The sequence below is a fragment of the Ruditapes philippinarum genome, unplaced genomic scaffold, assembly GCF_026571515.1.
Source record: "Ruditapes philippinarum isolate M1 unplaced genomic scaffold, ASM2657151v2 ctg3465_1_1_1_1, whole genome shotgun sequence".
In the NCBI taxonomy this organism is placed as follows: Eukaryota; Metazoa; Mollusca; class Bivalvia; order Venerida; family Veneridae; genus Ruditapes; species Ruditapes philippinarum.
This window is the reverse complement of record NW_026852323.1, coordinates 119267-143266: the sequence shown is the minus strand read 5'-3', so window position 1 is coordinate 143266 and position 24000 is coordinate 119267. Positions and strand designations below refer to the sequence as shown.

The window sequence follows — 24000 nt, the reverse complement described above, 5'->3', positions numbered from 1 at the left end:
GTAAACAAAGCAAAGGGATAATAGTAAAATTACAAGCAAAAAATAAACAAATAAAACGTGTTTCACTATACAGTAAGATGTTTTACATTGTTTTCGTTTTTTCAGTGTGCGACGAATACTTCGATTCTTCCGACGGAACCTCGGATATTGACGAGGAAATTAGCCATTTAGAAAACACAATACAGGCATTGACTGCTGAGAGGGATAGACTTAAACAAGAAATATTGGGGCAATAAAGACACAAGGAAATTGCGCGGGAAATCACCTAACAATATTGTTTTCTTTTTTTTTTTGTTGCAGAAAGACTATGACATTTTTATTTATATATTTCTAGAATTGCTTAACGAACTTGTTTAAACAGTTTTGTTAGGCTTGCTCAGCGCTTTACAAATACGTGTTAGATACGTAAAATGTCGAAACTTGCCGAAATTTTGAGAATATACATGAATATTTTACTTACATTGTAAGAAGAAATACACAATACACAACAAATACAGAAGGCTTTCGGTGTTTGCATAAATTGCTAAACTTGTATTTACTTAACGCTTAAATATGATTTTTCATTCTTCATTCAAAGATTTTTTTCTTAAACAGCGGCTCGAAAGTTTCCACCCCACCCTGCCCATTATACCCCTTTTTAGAATCAACTTCCCAGTAACATAATATTATGGTATGGCTATTCCAAGGAGACGTGGTTAAGTTGCAGTATAAATTTACGTGACTTTCTCAAGATTTTCTTCACTAATAAACACATATTTCAATAATGACAAGGATGTCTTCAAAGTGTCTCACTGTCCTAAAAATGTGTATTTATAGATTTAAACTTGTTTTAAAATCCACGTTTAGGACGTGCACGTCCTCTCTATTTAACGCTCATGAAATGGGTTGTCGATTACCAGGCCAAGACCACCCAGCGATGAATACTATCAAACCCCGCGTACTGGTTACGCTACTGCCATCACACAAATCACGTGAGGATGATCTTATCACATGGTTGTATCAAGCTGGCGGATACGCCAAAGAAATCGTTGAACAGTTGTTCTATCTGTAATAAACAGCGACATTATATAATTATTACCCCTCACTTTTTTCGTAATGCTAATTTCCCATACGCCTCTGGGAGTTATTTTTACTGCTAATGCAAGTGTACCACGTGACTAAGAATTTTGTACTGTTAAATAGGTAACAGTATTTTTTAACTGTATAAAATCTGGTCACGTGGTCTATTTTCTAAATAAAATGAAATAAAATGGCCGCCATTTTTTCTCGATTCATTCTTATTTTCAACGTTAAAGCCCGATAGGACATCAATTTCTTCTCTGGAGTAACTATGACACTCATAAAATTTAGTTGTTTGCAACCTGGTGTGCTTTTCGCGTATAAAATATCTTTTTGTTGAATAGTCAAAAAGTGAACATCCGTTTTCAACGGAAGTAATTTCAATGTAAATAATAATTATATGTGTCAAACTGGAACATGCATACGATTTAAGCACGCAACAAAGGATTATTTTACAATTTTAATCAGTGAAACGTTACAGATATGGTGGACACACATAGGATATCATCGTTATTTTGTCAAAAACCATGCTAAGAATATTCTGGAAACAGAAGGATCAGATTTCACAGATCATAACCGTGTAAATGGGTTAGTGATAAAACCTAGCTTATTTTATATTTATGATTTGTAGATATCATCACTTGCTTAAAGAATAAAAGAAAAAGAAAACTTCTTAAGTAGGCCTAAAGTACACTTAAAACTTATGTGCTATTTAAAATAATATGAAAATACTGTTACCCGAGGCGTAGCCGAGGGTAACAGTATTTTTACGAGGGATGATATTTTTACTGTTACTCACAAACCCATGTGTTATTTATTTTATTAACCCGAACTAAAATACTGATCTGAAATTGTCAACTAAATCTAACTGTAACAAAAATAAACCAAGAGTAACAATAACTAAACTGTCCTTACCTTTTAAGTTTTAAGTGAACTTTAGGCCTACTTTTCTTTTCTCGGATCGGCTACGGAAGAACCAGGAAAGAGCTTGCAGATGTTGTAAAGAGAATTATTGATGAAGACGGTAGAAAGACCCCTTTTAAGGACAACCTACCTGGTAGGAAATGGATGAATGGCTTTTTTTCACGTCACCCTGCTCTTAATTTGCGTACCACCGTACAACTAGGGAAAGAGCGGGCCATCATAAGCAAAGGCAAAATAATGAAATGGTTCGAGGATTTGAAACAATACGTTACGGACGAAGTTGGTGATGCTAATTTGCTAGAAGATCCGAGTAGAATTTATAACGCAGACGAAAGTGGAATCTCTTTGTGTCAGACAAAGAATCGCAAAGTTATAGGAGAGATAGGAGCACCAGTTGTATAACAATATGGAAATTCTGATAAGACTCAAATGACCATAATGGCCGCAGCAAGTGCCGTTGGTCATTATATTCAACCCATGATCATTTACCCCGGGCAGCGGTTTTCGTACAACCCTCTTGAGGGATTTGAGGAAGCTGCCATGGGTCGTTCAGAGAACGGATGGATGGACTCCGAAGTTTTCATATCATGGTTAAAGGAGGTCTTTATTCCATGTGTTGAAGCCAGAAAGGTCAAAAAGCCCATCCTGCTACTCGTAGATGGGCATAAGACTCATATTACAATGGAGGCATCTAATATATGTGTGGAAAATGGCATTGAAATGTACTGTTTATTAGAACATTCTTCTCATTTGACCCAGCCTTTGGACTTGCGTCTTTTTGGCAGTTTAAAGCAGTCATGGCGCGAGGCTGTACGGGCGTATCAGTCAGAGAACATAGGTGAATTTGTAACTAAACAAACCTTTGCAAGAGTCTTCAAGGAAGCATGGCGTAAAAGTGCGAAGATCGAAGCGGTGATAACGGGATTTCAAGACTCTGGTATTTTCCCATGGAATCCTCAGAAAGTTTTGGCATCTGTGAAGCTCGAACCAAGCACCATGTTCATTGAAGCTCCAGCTGCTAAGAAATTGACGACAGATTCTGACCCAACAATAATTACAACACCTGTTATTTTTCCAAAAACCACTGTCTTGGGATCAGTTGTAGATCACGTATTACGACTGATTCTTCTCCTGTCGCGTCCATGCCAGTGGAGTCGACAACTACAGCAACTACTGTTGTTACAGCAGCTTTAACTCCTCCTACATCAGCTGGTAAATTATCGCCGTCAGATATTGTAAACGAATCTGTGCTTGATGCAATACCTACAGCTTCAACTGATTTAGTCACCACTCCATCTAAGCCATCTACCGTCGTGTCTCTATCAGTGGAGCCGACTGATACATCAACTGCCTCCATGTCTACTGTGACACCTAACATTACGACTGATTTTGTTACAACACCATCTAAATCTTCGGATGAATGTGTTTCTAAAGCAACAGACGAATCTATATCACCATTTAGCAAACATTTAATATTCCCAAAGACTGAAACAAAGAAACCAAAAGCACGTAAAATGATAATGCCAAAAGCAATTACAGGGGAAAAGTACAGACAATGGTTGAAAGAAAAAGAAGAAAAGAAAGAAAAGGAATTGAAAGAAAAACAGCAACGACAGAGAGAACGATTACAAAAGAAACTCAAGAGAGCCAAAGAGCTGAAGGAAAAACAGATTGCACTCGAAAAGAAACGGAAGGATAGAGAAGAGGCGAAGAAAAAGCTAAAAGAACTGAAGGAGAAAAAGAAGCAAGAGAATGAACAGATCATAAAAGAAATTGAGGCATCCGATTCGGATGATAATATTGCAGTAAGTCCTACAAGCTGTTTTAAGTGCGAAACACCTTATGAGGACTATATACAGTGCTCAAATTGTTTCAGGCGCTTTCATCTTACATGTGTTGCCGATGAACTTACCGACTGCCCGGATGATCTTCCTTTCGAATGTAAATACTGTTAGTGTTAGTGCAACAACATATATTCTCCACATATAGAAGATGAATAGATTCAGCAACACAAATTACTTGATGCAAACTGTAGTTACAATGTAATATTGTCGCTTAAAATATGCTATCGTTTGAATTTTTTTTGGTATTTGAAACTATATATTTTCCTTTTCGTTGACATTCAATACTTTTGTTGTAGAAATGAATATGTTTAATAAATTTCTTGAACATTTTAAAAATACTTTGATGATTGACAAAACGCTTTTCTAAGGTAGATTTGTGCCATGGCTTTTAGAAATTAATATAAAATGATACACACTTAGTATTCTTGAATATACTACAAAGTACGAAAATGGTGTTTATTTGTTTACGCAACATATTTTTTAAAAAAGTTCCTCATGTTCGGAATTAGGAACACCAATGTTCGGAATTACAATCATTGTTCGGTATAAGGGGCAGTTGGTAGATCTTTTGATCGGACGATAACGCCTTTATTTGTATTCGTTAGTGTTCTAATACCGGCGAAAATTGTAGCATAATCACTAATCTATTGAAGAGTTGTCTCTCTTTAGTTTAAAGTGGTCATAATATTCCGACCGAAGTAAAACGCGGCTAAAGTGTTCGGTAATAAGTACACCCGCTCTATTGTTTCTTTTAAAGAGCTCGCTTTGAGGCTTTGCCTTTTTTATATTATTCATAATTAAGAATTACGAAACAAAAAAAATGCGATATTCTCTGTTACGATTCATACATTATTATTTGATTTTCATGAGCTTTAAAAATGGTGCGCTGTTTAATAAATAGAGGATATTGAATGAGTGTAAGTTCAATACTGAATTTATTGCACGAGTTCAATAAAATTATATAATGCGAGCCTTTATCATATACCCAAAATAAGGACCGTTTAAAGAGAAATAAGTCATTTTTCATTGACGCGCCTATAGTATAAAGCTAACATTTAGCGCGTCTTTACACTATGTTTGTATAACGCTAATGACGTCACGTCAAAATATATGCACGGCCGTGCAATACCATGTTTACGGAGTCGCAAATCGGCACGGGTGTGTGATAAGTTATTTTACCGCTACATACGGTAACTGCCTGATATCAAAAATAAGCCCCGCCCTTTTCAATTGCTTATATTCTTATTTTTATCAGCATGTGAATTCTACAATTTTATCTCATACCCATACAAGTCTTGAATCAAGATGCGATAATGATTTATTTATAATTCATTTTTCGATTTCAATTACGAATAAATTAGATAGCGAATAGTGAAACCCAAACTAAATGTAGTGACATAATTAACACTGCAAATGACATCATCGCCTTCGATGTCCACGTCATACTATAAAGTAACATAACAAACCATGGACAATTTTCTTTTGAGAACTTGTAAATGTTGACTTTATTTCGCCAAATTATCATTTAATAAGTGAACAAATTGTTTCGTCCAAATAAAATATACTGTACGTTAATTTTTTAGTATACTGTAGATAACTGAGGAGTCTAAGTTCTTGCATACAATACTGATATTGAATTTGATCTTCTTTGACCTTGATCAAGTATTTAGATACCATATAAATTTACTGCAACAGAAACTTCTGTTTGATTTGTTTTCTTTTATTTAAACAAATAAAAACAGTTTTATTTATTTATTCCATTTTGACAGAAAAGGTTTTGTTTTTTCCAGATTTTCAGACATTGAAAAGTTTTCCGTTGTAACGGGATATGTCCCGAACATAGAAAAGGTTTCAGAAAAGATGAATTATACAAAACAAGGTTTGTCTATTTTGTTATAACTGGGTTTTACAACAGGCTTATTTTTCAGCAAGATCATCTATTTACTGTGTTTTTTTTTCAAAATCTGTCTAGTAATAAATTTTTCATAGGGTATAACTATTACTAATTTCATATTTCTATGAATTAAAGAATTTTCTTTCAAAGCAATTATAGATTTGTCTCTACCCCTCTAAGTTGTACCTCTGAAACTTTTCCTTTAAATCTCATTTACATGTACTTGTGTCTAATCTACCCGGTATCTTTATCATGTCGTCTGCAATAATAGCGTTCCTGAATGTCGTCTGCTATGACATAGATTTCTCATTTCTTAACAAGTTCGTATAATTCCCACTTTATCTTTCACTTTACTTTCTTTCCTCTTTACCATTAGACAAAAGATTTACAAGTGCCCTCCGCACTTTGAGAAATTCTGTTTTCAAGAAATCACGAAAAGATTATAACCTTCTCACAAATGACAAGTCAAAAAAATCATTGTAAGAAATATCACCTTTCTTTCTTTCCTTCTATCTTTCTCTCTTTTCTATAGAACTAATTATTAAATTAACAAAACTTTCCTGTCGAAAATGATGATATCTGAAAGAAACATTTAGTGACCATCTACAACTTAAAGATATTTAGCTCATCAATTGTAATCATAAACAGTCTGCAATCATCACATAAAATGTGTGTCTGCGAATTAAATTCGAATTTTCTTACTCTTAAAATAGTTTTTGTCCTTAAACTTTCAGTATTCGATGTCATTATTTAATATTTGCTTGCATAGATTTTCATCAGAGACCAAAGCCGAGTTAAGAGAATGGACGCAGAAATTGGTACAGTTAATAAAGAGACACGAGAGGGCGCTGCTAGCCCTCAAAAACGCTAAAATGGTAAATTAGCATTACTTTAATATTGTTTCCATGGAAATTATTTTCTATTGATATGGAAGTATATTTTTCTTTTAGCACACGCAAGGAACAGGACAGGGCTAGAACTATTTGAAATATTACTGTACAACTTTGTTAGAACTTTTAACACAGAAAACGTTGTGTGTTTTCTACAATGGACAAAATTCGTTATGTATTTTAAAGGCCCAATAAGATTCGAATTCTAAATCTTTTTCGGTAATGGTTTTTTTTTAATTATTAATTATCCTTTCATTTGAATATAACAAATTTACAATATAATTTTGTTAACAGAAATTGGAAATCCAAAGACAAACTAGACGAGTACAAACTTTCTCTAGTGACACAGAAATCCGCTCTTAGATATAACCAAGATGAAAAGAAACCAAGAACCGCTGCTATAAAGGTTCGTAACTTTCTAGACAGAAAGAAAATTTATTGGGTAAACATCACTTTCAGTGGACATTATTGTCGTCACTTCCGGTTCTGTTCATACGTAAAGAGACATTTTCTTTGACGTATAAACTAAGACGAAATAAATGTTCCGTTAAAATAACCCATTTTCTTTCGTAAATTTCTGCCGAGTGTATTGAATAATTTATCTACATGTATTCTATATTTTTTTAATTTACTCCAGTCATTATATATTTTGTTGATTTGTTTATAGCTTATGCAAGTATTGCTAGAGAAGAGAACGCTTTTACACGAGAAAATCCTCAGAGAGTTGGAGACAAAATTCCTGGCTGAAATAACCCTTAGATAGAAAATAAACAAGTTATGTTCTCAATTCCTTTTTAATTGAATCTATAAACTTAAAAGCAACAACTATATTTTTACACGTATTTGAGTTCTAATTCACTGATAAGATTGGCTTGACAGGCTGACCTTGACTGGTAGCACAAAACCAGTCAATGGTAAATGAAAATGATCGGCAAATTATGGAAACAAATCTTAAAATACCTTTTTTTAATTATCCAACAGAGATCTTCCTTGGAATCGTCTTCTAGTGGGAGGGGTATTGAGTTTTTTCTAGATGTAAGAAACACACAAGACATTAAATATGAAACTTTTAATAAGAATGTAAAATTATCTTTAAACTGTAATATAAAAAAAAAGGTATCTAAGTTCTTCCTCCTCATTTCTGATTTTTTTTAATTATTCTTTAATTATAAAATATGTTGAACTGACATCACATGAGAATGGAAATTGTTACAAAATTCCTAAAATCAGGAAGTACTAGTAAGCATGTTTATTTTCTTGTTTAGATTTCTCGAGATATGGAATATGAAATATGATAAACAAGATCAACAAGGAAAGGCGGCGTTCAATGAACGCAACCCCCTGACATAGTTGATATGATGGTAGATAGCATTACAGTAATGATGACTGACAATAAACAGGTTATAAAATTCCGGAAATAAAGTGATTCCTCGGAAGCATTAATCACAACAAAATAACATAAGAATTGCAGACTCGGTTTGATTGAGTCTGTACATGAGGGATAATGAATAAGTGCAACATCCCTCACGCCCCCTAGCACCGGCTTGAGCGGTACTCAATTCTCAACACTTTATAGTGTTGGCATCAATGATCCCGAAGGACCAGAAAATATAACAACACTGAAGTGAAGTACGGGGCAACTTTTTTGTCGCACAAAATTTACAACTTTTCTATATCAACATATTCGTAAAGATGGTCATTCATTAGCTCGACTTTTTTTTTTGAAAAAAAAAGTAGAGGTATTGTTATAGTCAGGTCGGCGTTCCCGTTGCCATTGCCGTTGCCGTTGCCGTCCGCAAACTTGTACCTGAATCATAACTTTTTTATTTCTTGGTGTATTGTCTTCATACTTGGCCACAACAACCCTTGGGACAAGACCTTTCAGTAGACCACACTAACCTTGACCTTCATCCATAAATGACCTTGACCTTCAAGGTTAAAAGTCCAATTTTTGCTTGTTCATGCTGTTATTGGCTGTTACTTTGTTATTTTTGAATGGATTGTCTTCAAACTTGAACATAATAATCTTTAAGGATATCCCTTAAAAATAACCAGCCAGACCTTGACCTTCACTCATAAATGACCTTGACTTTGAAGGTCAAATTATTGAAATTTTCATTTTTTTGGCTTTTATTGGCTGTAACTTTGTTATTTTTGAATGGATTGTCTTGAAACTTGAACATAATAATCTTCAAAGATTACTGTTAAAAATACACCGAAAGACCTTGACCTTCACTCATTAATGACATTGTCTTTGAAGGTCAAATTATTGAAATTTTCATTGTTTTGGCGGTAACTGACTGTAACTTTGCTATTATTGAAGGGATCAACTTCATATTATAAGAGAACATTCTTAAGGACCAGACCTTGTTGTTTATCAAACCCAAATTTGCTTGGGCTCTTTAATGACCTTGACCTTGAAGGTTAAATTACTGAATTTTCTCAGATTTGTGCATTAAATGACCATAATTATATATTTATTGGTGTGTGTGTGTGTCTATATATATATATATATATATTTACAACAACAACAACTAGAATTGCGTCATTGTTTCTATTTATAGAATTGCGTCATTGTTTCTATTTATAGAATTGGGTCATTGTTTCTATTTATCGAATTGCGTCATTCTTTCTATTTATAGAAATTGCGTCATTCTTTCTATTTTTAGAAATTGCGTCATTCATTCTATTTTTAGAAATTGCATCATTGTTGCTATTTTTAGAAATTGCGTCATTGTTTCTATTTTTAGAAATTGCGTCATGTTGCTATTTTAAGAAATTGCGTCATTGTTGCTATTTTTAGAAATTGCGTCATTTTTTCTATTTTAAGAAATTGCGTCATTGTTGCTATTTTTAGAAATTGCGTCATTTTTTCTATTTTAAGAAATTGCGTCATTGTTGCTATTTTTAGAAATTGCGTCATTTTTTCTATTTTTAGAAATTGCGTCATTGTTGCTATTTTTAGAAATTGCGTCATTGTTTCTATTTTTAGAAATTGCGTCATGTTGCTATTTTAAGAAATTGCGTCATTGTTGCTATTTTTAGAAATTGCGTCATTTTTTTTTAGTTTTAGAAATTGCGTCATTGTTGCTATTTTTAGAAATTGCGTCATTTTTTCTATTTTTAGAAATTGCGTCATTGTTGCTATTTTTTTTAGAAATTGCGTCATTTTTTCTAGTTTTAGAAATTACGTCATTTTTTCTATTTTTAGAAATTGCGTCATTGTTGCTATTTTTAGAAATTGCGTCATTTTTTTCTATTTTTAGAAATTGCGTCATTGTTGCTATTTTTTTTTAGAAATTGCGTCATTTTTTTCTAGTTTTAGAAATTACGTCATTTTTTCTATTTTTAGAAATTGCGTCATTGTTGCTATTTTTAGAAATTGCGTCATTTTTTCTATTTTTAGAGATTGCATCATTGTTGCTATTTTTAGAAATTGCGTCATTGTTTCTATTTTTAGAAATTGCGTTATGTTGCTATTTTAAGAAATTGTGTCATGTTGCTATTTTAAGAAATTGCGTAATGTTGCTATTTTTAGAAATTTGCTTAATGTTTCTTTTCATATATATATACAAAATATATAAACAAAACTTATGTGACAAGACAGACCAACTAAATTTATAAAAAGGAAACATTAAGATATGTTCAAACCTTTCTATGTTTGCGTTTAGAAAAAGTAAAAAGTCGAGCGTTGCCCCCGCCCGGCGGTGGCTCTTGTTTAAAAATGTTTCAATCCAACCAGTGGAACACATAATTTATGATTCTAATGCTTTGGCGAGTTTTAAAGTAAAAGTTAAGACACTTGGCAGAATTAAAATGGATCAAGAACTTACAAACGCCTTTCCCACTTGGCCTAAATGACAATATTTTTCAACAAGGTAACATCTCTAAAGATCCTAACATTGATATATTTTCTATTCTGAATATTCGTAAACGTAAATCCCGATCTCACGGAATACTTAAAAATGGCAACATCAAACGTAAATCTAAAATTACCCTGTCTGTCATCGACTTAATTGAATTGAGAATTAAGTACCGCTGAAGCCGGTGCTAGGGGCGTGAGGGATGTTGCACTTATTCATTATCCCTCATGTACAGACTCAATCAAACCGAGTCTGCAATTCTTATGTAATTTTGTTGTGATTAATGCTTCCGAGGGATCACTTTGTTTCCAGAATGTTATACTTCACAACAGCAGGTGTCAAGTGCCGTGTGGCAGCTGTAAAAAGTTGCCCCGTACTTCACTTCAGTGTTGTTATATTTTCTGGTCCTTCGGGATCATTGATGCCAGCACTATGAAGTGTTGAGAATTGAGTACCGCTTAAGCCGGTGCTAGGGGGCGTGAGGGATGTTGCACTTATTCATTATCCCTCATGTACAGACTCATGTTTCTAAATTCATAATTTTACTATTTCATGTTTAAATCTGTTTAAGCCGGTGCTAGGGGGCGTGGACGGTAAAATTGATAAATACAGAATCCCTAAAGAAAGCCCAACACGGCAAAATTGAAAATGTTGCAGGCTCGGTTTGATTGAGCCTGTTCATGGACGGTACTGGAAAGTGAAAATTACCGTCCACGCCCCCTAGCACCGGCTTAAGCAGAATTCAACATTTAAACATGAAATAGTAAAATTTTGAATTTAGATACATCCAATACGGCGGTTATCATGGAACCTTCAATGTGACACTTCCGTGCCATTCCATGAAAAGCGGCGTATGGTCCCCAAGTAATAAAAAGCTTGTGCCCTAAACGAGAAAACAATGAGCGGAACCAAATAAAATGGAATTTTGAAAGGGGATCAGAGGTTATGAAGCCTGCATATCACAGATAAGACGTCAAAAGACAAGTTAAAAAGCAGGCAACATATCCTAAGGGTGATTCAACATTATTCAAGTAGGAATATTGGAACCACCCAATTAGAAAATGCCGAAAAGTTAAAACTAAAAATACCACAAGCACAACAATAATGTCGTGCTGAACGATCTTCAAGGATCGGAAATATAACATCCCTGATTGAATGTACGGGGCGACTTTTTACAGCCACCACACGGCACAAACAACGCTGATGTGGCGATAAAATATAGAAAATAAGAATCCCTAAAGAAAGCACAACACGGCAAAATTGAAAATGTTGCAGGCTCGGTTTGATTGAGCCTGTTCATGGACGGTACTGTAAAGTGCAAACTACCGTCCACGCTCCCTAGCACCGGCTTAAGCAAAATTCAACATTTAAACATGAAATGGTATAAATACCTCAAACCGAGCCTGCAACATTTTCAATTTTGCCGTGTTGGGCTTTCTTTAGGGATTCTGTTTTTATCTATTTTATGATCACATCCGTGTTATTTGTGCCGAGTGGCGGCTGTAAAAAGTCTCCCCGTACATTTAATCACCCTTAGGATATGTTGCCTGCTTTTTGTATTTTCTGATCGCAAGATCAGTAAATACAAAGCTAACATCCACGGTCTAACACAAAATTTCCTTACAGACCTAACAACGCAAAGTAGTTCTCACTCAAAACTGCTTAAAACCAGCTATTTAAAAGAAAGAATAATTTTTAATGTAGGCATTTAACGAATTACAGTGCATTAAAAGTTTAGATTAGTCAATAGAAAAATATATTACAATCACAAATTTCGCGGATGAATATCTTTTTTTACCCTATGAAAAATGTTCGGCTATTTCCGTAAAGCTAAAGCAATGAAAATGCTATTTTTAGCTATGTCGATTACCGAATACTCCAGAGCGTAGTACACAAATAAGTCTGACTGTCGAGTAGTGGAATATATACATGCCCGACTGTTTCGGCGAGAAGATTTTCGCTAAATTATGTTCATCAATGTTAAACAACAGGTTTATCGTGAACAAAATACCTCGAAATTAATAAGGATTACAAACACGAAATGGAAATTCTCAATTTAGAATTTCAATTTATTTGTTTTTATTCAAGCTAAATATGTATTACTTCACCGTGGTGCAGCGGTAGCGTGTGAGAGGCATCATGTTCAAATCCTAGTCGATGCAACTTTTTTTTTGAAGTGTCTTTTTAAGGAAGTAGCCACGATATGCAAGGATAAAGTGTGGCTGTCATAAAAAATGAAAAAAGATTTTTTTTGACGCAACTCTAGTCATGCAAAATTCCATATGTATCAATCTCAAACTGTTATAGAAAAAAATCTAAACGCAGTCGCTGCGTAAGATGAATTATAGTATATAAAAATTAACTTATACAGGAAAATACATGCAGAAAGTCATTATGATTTAGATTGCAAAGATCATAAAATACCACAGAGCTTGCAGCCCTTTGATTAAATTTGTCTTTTGACGCCTAATCTGTGATATGCAGGCTTCATAACCTCTGATCCCCTTTCAAAATTCCATTTTAATTAGTTCCGCCCATCGTTTTCTCGTTTAGCGCACACGCTTGTTTGAGCCGCTTTTCATTGAATGGCACGGAAGTGTCACATTGAAGGTTCCATGATAACCGCCGTATGAACACATCTGCGGATGTTTCTTATTTCAAAATTTTACTATTTCATGTTTAAATGATGAATTCTGCTTAAGCCGGTGCTAGGGGGCGTGGACGGTAACTTGCACTTTCCAGTACCGTCCATGAAGAGGCTCAATCAAACCGAGCCTGCAACATTTTCAATTTTGTCGTGTTGTGCTTTCTTTAAGAATTCTATATTTATCTATTTATTGAGTCTGTATATGAGGGATAAAGAATACGTGCAAAATCCCTCATGCCCCCTAGCACCGACTAGGGCGGTACTCAATTCTCAACATTCAATGATCCCGAAGGACCAGAAAAATTTAACAACACTGAAGTGAAGTACGAGGCAAAAATTTAACAACACTGAAGTGAAGTACGAGGCAACTTTTTACAGCTGCCACACAGCACTTGACACCTGCTGTTGTGAAGTATAAAAATCTGGAAACAAAGTGATCCCTCGGAAGCATTAATCACAGCAAACTTACAAGAGAATTGCAGACTCGGTTTTATTGACCCAGGTACTCCTGGGCTCTTGGTCACTGACGCTTGTTACTGGGTCGGGTGGGGGCTGCGTTCATTGAGCGCCGCCTTTCCTTGTCGATCTTGTTTATCATATTTTATTGAGTCTGTACATGAGGGATAAAGAATACGTGCAACATCGCTCACGCCCCTAGCATCGGCTTGAGCACAGACACTTGGGGTTTGGAGCTCAAAACGCCTTTAAAATCCAAATAAAATGCATATTTGTCAATCCCAGCACATGTACTGATCATATATATCAAAAAAAATTAATATAAGCCGTTTTGAAAAAATTTCATATTTCAACATCTATAATAATTATTATAGATGTTGAAATATGAAATTTTTTCAAAACGGCTTATATTAATTTTTTTTGATATATATGATCAGTACATGTGCTGGGATTGACAAATATGCATTTTATTTGGATTTTAAAGGCGTTTTGAGCTCCAAACCCCAAGTGTCTGTGGGCTTGAGCGGTACTCAATTCTCAACACTTAATAGTGTTGGAATTAATCATCCCGAAGGACCAGAAAAATATAACAACACTGAAGTGAAGTACGTGGCAACCTTTTACAGCTGCCACACAGCACTTGACACCTGCTGTTGCGAAGTATAAAAATCTGGAAACAAAGTGATCCCTCGGAAGCATTAATCACAACAAAATTACAAGAGAATTGCAGACTCGGTTTTATTGACCCAGGTACTCCTGGGCTCTTGGTCACTGACGCTTGTTACTGGGTCGGGTGGGGACTGCGTTCATTGAATGCCGCCTTTCCTTGTCGATCTTGTTTATCATATTTTATTGAGTCTGTACATTAGGGATAATGGAATACGTGCAACATCCCTCACGCCCCCTAGCACCGGCTTGAGCGGTACTCAATTCTCAACACTTAATAGTGTTGGCATCAATTGATGATCCCGAAGGACCAGAAAAATATAACAACACTGAAGTGAAGTACGAGGCAACTTTTTACAGCTGCCACACAGCACTTGACAGTTGACACCTGCTGTTGTGAAGTATAACAATCTGGAAACAAACCCAGATCAGCGGCCACATCCGGGTCGTTTGATCTTAGTCTGCACTGTTAGCTGTTCATTCAGAAATTATTCGGAAATTTTCCGACAATGATGCATTGTTTTGTCCACATTATAAGATAAATAAGCATATTTAAATATTACGTAGAGTAAATAATTGAAAGAGCATCGAAACACGAGGCTATCTGATTTGTATGAGAGGGGCGTACCCATGAGAATAAATTGGATTGCCGAGTGTTTTGATGTTCTTTCTCTTTGTCTTTTGCATCACAGGCAATAATCTGTTGTCACAATATGAACTCCCGGAAAAAAAACTTTTCCTATATTGACGCAGTTTTGTCTACATTAAAAAAATACAACCATTTAAATATTAAAAAGGGTAAAAGTTAAAGGATCTCATTATCGAAATGCCAACAAATATACAGGTTGGCCAGACAACAATCTTATGTAGGATAGGGTCTAGCCTGTAGAAGTTTTTATTTTGATGACATAGTTGATGTTTCAAACTAGCAGCTGTATGAGTAATTAATTATTTAAGTGTTGATATCGCAAAGTGAACTCCATGGAATGGCACGGAAGTGTCACATTGAAGGTTCCATAATAACCGCCGTATGAACACATCTGCGGATGTTTCTAAATTCAAAATTTTACTATTTCATGTTTAAATGTTGAATTCTGCTTAAGCCGGTGCTAGGGGGCGTGGACGGTAACTTGCACTTTCCAGTACCGTCCATGAACAGGCTCAATCAAACCGAGCCTGCAACATTTTCAATTTTGCCGTGTTGGGCTTTCTTTAGGGATTCTGTATTTTATATATCTATTTCCTTGTGTTCATGAGCGTCACTTAATTTTCTAACAATTCTCAAATTTGATACAAATATCCCATTTGTTAGTATAACATTACTTTGAGATATTTATTCTCAATTTAGTTTGTTTATATTCTACAGTGATACAGATATGAGAAAACTTGCCCACCAACTTTACTGTCAGACATGTCGGTCATACAAGTTTGTCATCTATTGTTTATGCACGTTTTCACATTAAAAATATCCCTTGCAACGGGAGTAACACTGCGCGCATGCGCAGCATGCTCTCATGTTTATCAGAATATCACTGATAATCACTGATAAAGATTAAAGGTCGGCAAAATCATTTAAACTTGGATCATTCAAAAAAACTTGTTTGAGATGTGGCAAAACCATGTCTAATTAACCTATTTTTAGTAAGTCGGTACTTTTTGTTTCGTTTAGGAATTACACAATTGTTGAGGCAAAAATGTGGATTTGATTAACGGAACTTGCATTTATTTTTAGTCTTATTCTTCTTACATTAACATATTTAACTGTCATGAGTCTTATGTTCATGAAGAGTTGTTGCACGTTTTCAAATAGCTTGTGTTTTAAATTATTAGCCAATTATTGCATGACTAAAAAGACAGATATAATTATGCAAACTGAAAATAATGAAATGTGAAAATGTGACTGTTCTAGATAAAGCCTACAGTATATGAGTACATGTATATAATTATTGATTTATATATTTATTTATGTTTTATTTTTTTGGGTGAAATAAATTAATATTGATCCAAAAAAAATCATAAAAAATATGCTTATTTAATGATTTTGAGGGTCATATGGATTCTTTGAACCAAATGTTGCAAACACGCAAATTATCCAGTTTTGAGTCTCAAAATCTAGCTGAAAATATAGTTTTGACCCATTTCATTTGTCATATGTATACAGAAAGCGTTGTACATTCAATTCAAGAGGTATTGCCATTTATGCCATGAATCGCCGTATTTAAGTAGCTGATAATACATACAAGACACACATTTTATTTGCCTTTCACCTTCTTAAAGATCACCATTTTCAGCTATTTGTGTTCTTTCCTCTTGAAAATAATTATAAAAATAACAACATAATAGCTCAGTTTATTACAATATTATAATTTTATTTCTCCATGTTTACCTTTTAAAGTTGTATTGATACTATGTAATTATGTACAATAAAAGTTATATTTATGTTATTTAAAGTGATATCATGCTGACGTGTAATATAAAATGAAAACAAATATGACAAAATGTAGTCATTTTGATTTCACCTGAACACTCACCATTTACTCTTGTATGGACACAGTGTCACTTTAAGTTTTGTTGTGTAGTTCTGAATAAAAAAGACGATCGTTTCAATAAAAGTTTCTCCTATGAAAAACTTACCAAATATGTAATTTTATTTCTGCATGAAAATAATTGACTACTTCTGTCACGTTTACATAACATTCCATGCCAGAAAGTCTGGGTTGAAAAACCACTATACGTCAGAAGCAGTTTAGATGTAAAATCCATCAAAAACAAGGTAATAAGTTTTCCTTTTTGAAATTTCGTTAGACTTAATCGTTTTAACTGTAATATGGAGAGTGAAGCTTGTAGCATTTTCAGGCACCGGTAATAATTCAAATGGAATCACCATTTTGTGATGTTATTTCTAAAAAAACAAGCACTATAAAAGAGTTTACCGTACGTTTATTTCGAGGAATGTCACTTGGATTCCTTCAGTTTAAACTTTTTAAAATCTAAAGCTACTAAGTTAGAAACTGGTTGTTCAGTATCTGTCGCCCCGAACTTTTAATTGGATAACCCAACGATTGTTTCAACAATTTAATTCATTGAATATATATATATATATATATATATATATATATATATATATATATATATATATATATATATATATATATATATATATATATATATATATATATATATATATATAATAAAAAACGCTAATTTAAATTTGCCGTAGCTTTCGGCCTTGCGGCCTTCTTCAGCAGCATTTATTTTACATACAAATATATCAAAACAAAACAATGGAAGTGACGTTACGTATATGTCAATGAACGACGCCCGCCGTGGAGTTGCTTGCCATCGGTTGCGTTATTCTTTGGTATTAACTCCATATGATCTATATAGAGGATATTTGTTTGTTTGTGTGTAAGATGAAATTTTATTTCATCGAATGGGCTTTAAAAACAGTATTCAGCCACGAGTGAGAATACTGTTTTTAAAGTTCACGAGATGAAAGAAAATTACATCTTACACAACAAACAAACACATTGTCTTTTTATTTTATGCTTAAAGACAAGTTAAAACAAAATTTCCTTAATATTAACGTTTATATTTCCCCATTGAGAGCCTCATTTAGTCGAATTTCTCATTAAATGGGCTGAAAAAGAAGTCCGAAAATGAACGTTAAATGGCTGTGATGTTAGTCATTTTATTAAAAAAATATCAATGATCTTTTGTTTATATAATAAAAAACAAATATCAATCCATATTTCTGTTAATTACAGCGAATCTATATTCGACCTGGCTTTGTTAAATGTAAGCGGCCGCCATTTTTAAAAGTTGTGTAACTCACGGGAGGAAAATAATTGTGTTTAATTCAGAGGGATGTCAAATATAATTTTCACGGATAAATCAGTAATCCACTGAAAAGCATAAAATAAAGGTTCTTAATTTGTTGTTCCACAAATTTTCAATTTTTTCTTTATTGGTCATTCCCGTATAGTTTTTCCAGCCCCATTATTGAATCAAAGGGCTGCAGCTCTATGGTATTTTCTGATCTTTGCAATCTAAATCATACTGACTATCTGTATGTACTTTCCTGTATAAGTTTATTTTTATATACTATAATTCATCTTACGCAGCGACAGTTTTTTGATTTTCTTCTATAACAAATTGAGATTTACATATGGAATTTTGCATGAAAAAAAAATAGAATTGCCTCGACTAGGATTTGAACCATAGGCCTCTCACACCCTCAACGAGACCGCTTACCTCTGCACCACGGCGAAGTTATACATATGAACCTTGAATAAAAACGAATACATTATGTAATTCTAAATTGAGAATTTCCATTTCGTGTTTGTAATCCTTATTAATTTCGAGGTATTTTGTTCACGATAAACCTGTTGTTTAACACTGATGAAAATAATTTATCGAAAATCTTCTCGCCAAAACAGTCCGACATGTATATATTCCACTACTCGACAGTCAGATTTATTTGTGTACTACGCTCTGGAGTATTCGGTAATCGGCATAGCTAAAAATAGCAATTTATTTCACTCGTTAAACTTACCAGTCATAAATATACATGTAGGATTTACTTCCCTTTGTTTACAATCGGACTCGCCGAGGCGCATGCGTAAACTTAAAAGCAAGCGTCCATAGGACCGGTAAAAGCATGCGCCCCTCAGTTTTACTTTTAGCGTGAAAACAATCGGACGTTTCACTTATGCTCGCTTGTTACAGCGATATAGTTTCTTTTGTTGGACTTTTATTTATTTGTTTTTTGTTTATTATGGCTGAAGCAGCGGTTCGGGCCGCTAGTGATAAGGATGACAGTTTTATTGATACCGAAAAAAGTGACAAATCTTCGACTTCGGTGAAATCGGTTCATTCGAAATCGAACACTAAACCACGTGCTTCGTCTAGTGGTCCAAAATGCAGTGTCAAGGATTTGGATAAAAGAGTTTCGGATATGGAACGTAAGTTTGACTCTGGTTTTGAAAACTTTTTCAGTCTTTAGAAGCTTTAAAATCTACGTCACAGTATACAGAGGGTTCAGCCCTGCTGAGAACTGTTGATAATATGGGACAGCACACAGTGGGTTCAGCCCAGCTGGGAGCTGTTGATGAGGGTAGTAGCACTTTGGCTCACAGACCTCGTAGATGTATGAACATTAATGATGATGCTGTTACAGATGATATTTTGTCCTTGCATCCTAGAGATCAAGAAGAGACTTGACAGTTTTGGTCTTTGTGATGATGTTGCCTCAATTCATTCATCTATTTCTGACAGTTCAGCACCTCGTAATGATGCTTTTCAGGGGTATTTAAATCCAGAAATCCTATTATGTTACAAGAGTTATTTGGCTCAGATAGTTCACAACATGATGGTGCTTCTAGTGGTTTAATTTTAGATGATTTACAAGTGTCTATACTTAATAAATCATGGAGAGCACAAAATCCGGAGCGTATTTCGGCTTATAAAGAAGAATATAAATCTTGCTTTCCTGTGCACGAGAAAAGTGTAGAATTTCTAGGGGTTCCTGGATTGGATGAATTATTGGAACCTATGCTACAAAAACGACATGAGTGCAAAAATGACAAAAGCATGGGGTAAAAGCAGACAATTGTGCACTCAACCATTAAAGTCAATTGAAACACTAAATTACCAAGGACAATTAGCGTCTAGGTTGAACATTATTGCTATTTCTTATATTCAAAAAAGTTTAGGTAGCTTATTGTCTACTCTTAAGGAAAAAGAACCAAATATGGACAAAGCAGTTCAAACTGTAAGAGATATTTTTTGAAATGTCGTCAAAAGCCTTGGATCAAGCTGGAAGATCAGGGGCGTTTCATCATTTTTCCGTAGGAAGGCCGCAGTATCAGATTCGGGTTTAAATACATTTGAAAGACATTTCAGTCAAAAAGTTATGTATTTGCCTCTTACGGCAGATGGTTGTTTGGTTCGGGTCTGCAGTCTAAATTAAAAAATAGGAAAGAACAAAAAGACCAGTTAACAAAGAATTTAGTTCCCAGAATTTTTTTGAAAGGCAGAAAAAAAAACCTGAAGACTTTTCATATGAAAGGTCAAATTTTAAGAAGGCTAAAGTACAGCATAACACTGGAGGGCAAAGATAGTCTTTTCCATACAATTTATCTAACAGAAGGACTTTTCCATTAAGTGGAAATAAAGAAAATAGACGGAAAGATTTCAAGTCTCAAAGTGTGAAACCTAGAAGCACTGGTGCTATACCTACTTTTCGTATCCCAAAGAAACAATGACCAGGTAAGAAAAATTCTTTGTCTAGAACCCCAGATACCTGTTGGGGGTCGTCTCAGATTTTTTGTGTCAATGTGGAAAAGATAAACCACAGATCAATGGGTAATTTCAGTAATCAGAGAAGGTTACAAAACTAGAATTCGAGAAAATTCCTGCATTTATGGGTGTTCGACATACTGTCGTTCCCCAAAAAGATATTCCTATAATTTCAAAAGAAATTTCTTCTTTAAATAGAAAAAGATGCTGTAGAAATGGTTCCATTAAATCAACAAAATCAAGGGTTTCTACAGTACATTATTTCTTGTCCCCAAGAAAAATGGGGAGTTAAGAACCTGTTATAAATCTGAGACCTCTGAACAGGTATCTGGTCAAGAAACATTTCAAAATGGACACATTATCGAAAATAATAAATCTAGTAAAGCCAAACGATTGGGCATTTTCAATAGATCTCAGCGACGCATACATGCATATCCCAATTTTCCCAAAACATCGCAAGTATCTAAGGTTTGCATTTCAATGGAAATGCTATCAGTGGAAAGTAATGTGTTTCGGCCCTACTGTAGCAACAAGAGTGTTTACGAAAAATTGTTTCAGTAGTTGCAGCTCACTTAAGAACACAAAACATACGTCTAGCAGTAAATACCTAGACAAAACTGGTTATGTTTAAATCAAATACATCAGCATTTACTCAAAGATCAGTATGTTTTGCCTCAATCTCCTCATAAAACTAGGATGTTTGGTCAATCTAGAAAAGTCAAATTTGATACCTCAACAGATAATAACATACATTGGGGCAGTATTCAGTCTGAAATTGGGTCTTATTCTTCCAACAGAAGAAAGGTTTTTGAAAATTCAGAATACCATCTTGGACTTAGTCATGGCAAGAACAAAGCTCAAAAATTTCCTTCATTTTATTAGGTCTCATGGCTTCTTGCTTGGAACATATTCCAAATGCTCGACTTTTCATGAGACCTATTCAACTACATCTGCTCAGTTTTTGGAAAACCTTCAAGTCATTCAATTGGACATGATCATTCCATTTACTTTCAACATCTTCAATCAAAAATCAAAAGATGGGGGTTTTTAAATCCAGCCAAAACTTTTAAAAAGGGCCCGTTTTCATTACTTTCAGAATTTATCAAAGTAAAAAAACCCCGGGGATTCCCCAAGAAAATTTTTATGGGGGGCTTTCTGGGGAACCAAAATTTTAAAGGGAAACTTCTTTTTAATCAAAATAAATTTGGGCCCACATAAATTCTCAAAAAAAGGGGAAGCTGTTTTTTTTAACAGAAACCATTTTCAAAGTAAAATTTCGGGAAAAACCCAGTTTTGATAAAAACAACAACCGACTTTTGGGAAAATACATAAACAAAAAAGGGGGGAAAAAAAATTTCAAGAAAAATTTTTCATTCGGGACTTAAAATTTTGGACTTTAAGCTTTTAAAAAAACAACTTTTCATTGAGGGCATTCACATAGTGGGAACCACAGACATTTTTGGGCAGATCCATTTGAGCAAGACACAAAATAAGGGCAACACAGAATTTGGTCCCTGAACCAATTTTTGTTCAGAAAATTTTTCAATTACGGGGAACTCCTCTAATAAACCATAATTTTGCATCAGTAGACAACATCAGACTCCCAATTTTTTCTCCCTGGTTCCGACCCAAATCAGAAGCGTTTGCGATAGATTGCTCTGAGTATTTCATGGGGAGAACATGTATTGGCGTATGCTTTCCGCCTCTATTGCCTTTAACCGAGAATACTGACATATATACAGCAGTTTTTCCATTGTCAAATTAAACTCATTAGCTCCTCATTGGCAAAGGAAACATTGGTATCCGGAAATTCTGAACTTGTTAGTAGCATGTCCCCTAAACTACCCTGTAATTCCCAGAGATCTACTAGTTAAAACCAAAAACTCTTTTGATAAAACATCCGAATCCGGAAATTTTTCATTTAACAGCTTGGCTGTTATCGACAGACAATACGAAAAAGACTGGATTTTCTGAAAACACTAGAAAATTGCTCAAAGCAGCCTGGAGATCAGGTACTGCAAAGGGACTATGGTAGCAAGTTCAGAGTTTTCAATAGCTGGTGTCGTACAAGGAAGTTGATCCTATTCTTCATCTCTGATTAAATATATCACAATTTCTAACAGACATGTTTCATAACAGGTTTACAGTATAGAACAATAAGTGGTTACAGGTCTATGTTATCAGCTTATTCATCCCCCCTATTGATGGTCATAAAGTAGGTCAAACACCCTTATATAATTCAACTACTTAAGGGAGTTTTTAATTCTAGACCGCCTACAGTCAGATTGATTCCTGAATGGGATTTGCTGAAAAGTGTTAAAGGCTTTACAAAAAGCACCTTTTGAACCTTTACATAAAGCTCCGTTGAAGGTTTTAACATACAAAACTGTATTTTTTATTTGCAATAACTACTTTCAGGAGATGTAGTGGCTTGCAGTCTCTGAAGTTAGGAGAAGGTTCAGTAAATATTCAACAGAAAGGTATCACCTTTATTCGTCATGGTTTAGCTAAACAGGACAGACCATCACATTTCGGAGCAAACTATTTTCATACCATCTTTTCCAGAAAATATTAAATTGGATCCTAAAAAGGTGTTTATTTTATTATTTGAAAGCAACTGAAAAAATATAGAAAGTCTGGGACTGGTGAAGATGAAACAAAACTTTTCCTTGGGTTAAATGAGCCACATAAACCAGTTAGTTCTCAAACGTTATCAAACTGGATTGTTCAGAAATTAAAGTTAACACTTCAAGATGATAAGGTTAAAGTTAAAGCTCATAGTACCAGAGCTATTGGTCCATCTTTTGCATTGTTCAAGGGTGCATCAATTGAATCAATTTTAGCTTCAGCAGACTTGAGTAGAAAGACTACTTTTACACGTTTTTATCTAAGAAATGTAAATAGTACTTCAACAGTGTTGAAAAACTTGAAATAAGTTTTTTGAACTAAAATTAAATTTTAACTTTTAGCGAGTCGCTATATCAACTTATTGAGGGATTTTTCATATTTATGGCACTCGATAAAGTGCATTGGTATATACATATATAACATATATTGTGTACATTAGTGAAGATAGTGTTCTGAGAATATAGTGGACATAGTGTTATACAAGTGGAAACAGTATTGACAGTGTTGTTCTGTACATTTATACAAGAGGAAACATATATTCTGTACATAGTGGAGAATAAAGAATGGATTTTTTCATGTACATATTGGGAACAACAGATACATATTTGTTGCATAAAAGATTTTTGTCAGTAGATATTACCCTACACCACCATCAGAGGTGAGTATTGCTTTGAAATCAATCCTACATGTATATTTATGACTGGTAAGTTTAACGAGTGAAATAAAATTGAAAAATTTGTAATCAAGTTAAAATTTTATGAATAAGTTAAACTTACCAGTCATACTAGTTTCCCACCACCACCCCTTGGTAATATTTGGATGGTGTAAT

At 34.3% G+C, this 24000-nt stretch overlaps 2 protein-coding genes across 2 annotated transcripts; both read left to right on the top strand.

Annotated features, from left to right (window-relative positions):
• The first annotated feature begins 2410 nt into the window (after positions 1-2410).
• LOC132756670 (DNA ligase 1-like) lies at positions 2411-4507 on the top strand. The gene has a single exon (XM_060747805.1). It carries the CDS (start codon positions 3126-3128, stop codon positions 3936-3938), a length of 813 nt encoding a protein of 270 aa, XP_060603788.1. The 5' UTR covers positions 2411-3125; the 3' UTR covers positions 3939-4507.
• Positions 2422-3106, top strand: LOC132756711 (uncharacterized). The gene is made up of 2 exons (XM_060747844.1): positions 2422-3048; positions 3089-3106. Exons 1-2 carry the CDS (start codon positions 2422-2424, stop codon positions 3104-3106), a joined length of 645 nt encoding a protein of 214 aa, XP_060603827.1.
• Positions 4508-24000: the final 19493 nt, after the last annotated feature.

What these genes read in the sequence shown, in the direction of transcription:
- LOC132756670 (XM_060747805.1), top strand. Translation starts at nt 3,126, where the DNA reads ATGCCAGTGGAGTCGACAACTACAGCAACTACTGTTGTTACAGCAGCT.
- LOC132756711 (XM_060747844.1), top strand. Translation starts at nt 2,422, where the DNA reads ATGGCCGCAGCAAGTGCCGTTGGTCATTATATTCAACCCATGATCATT.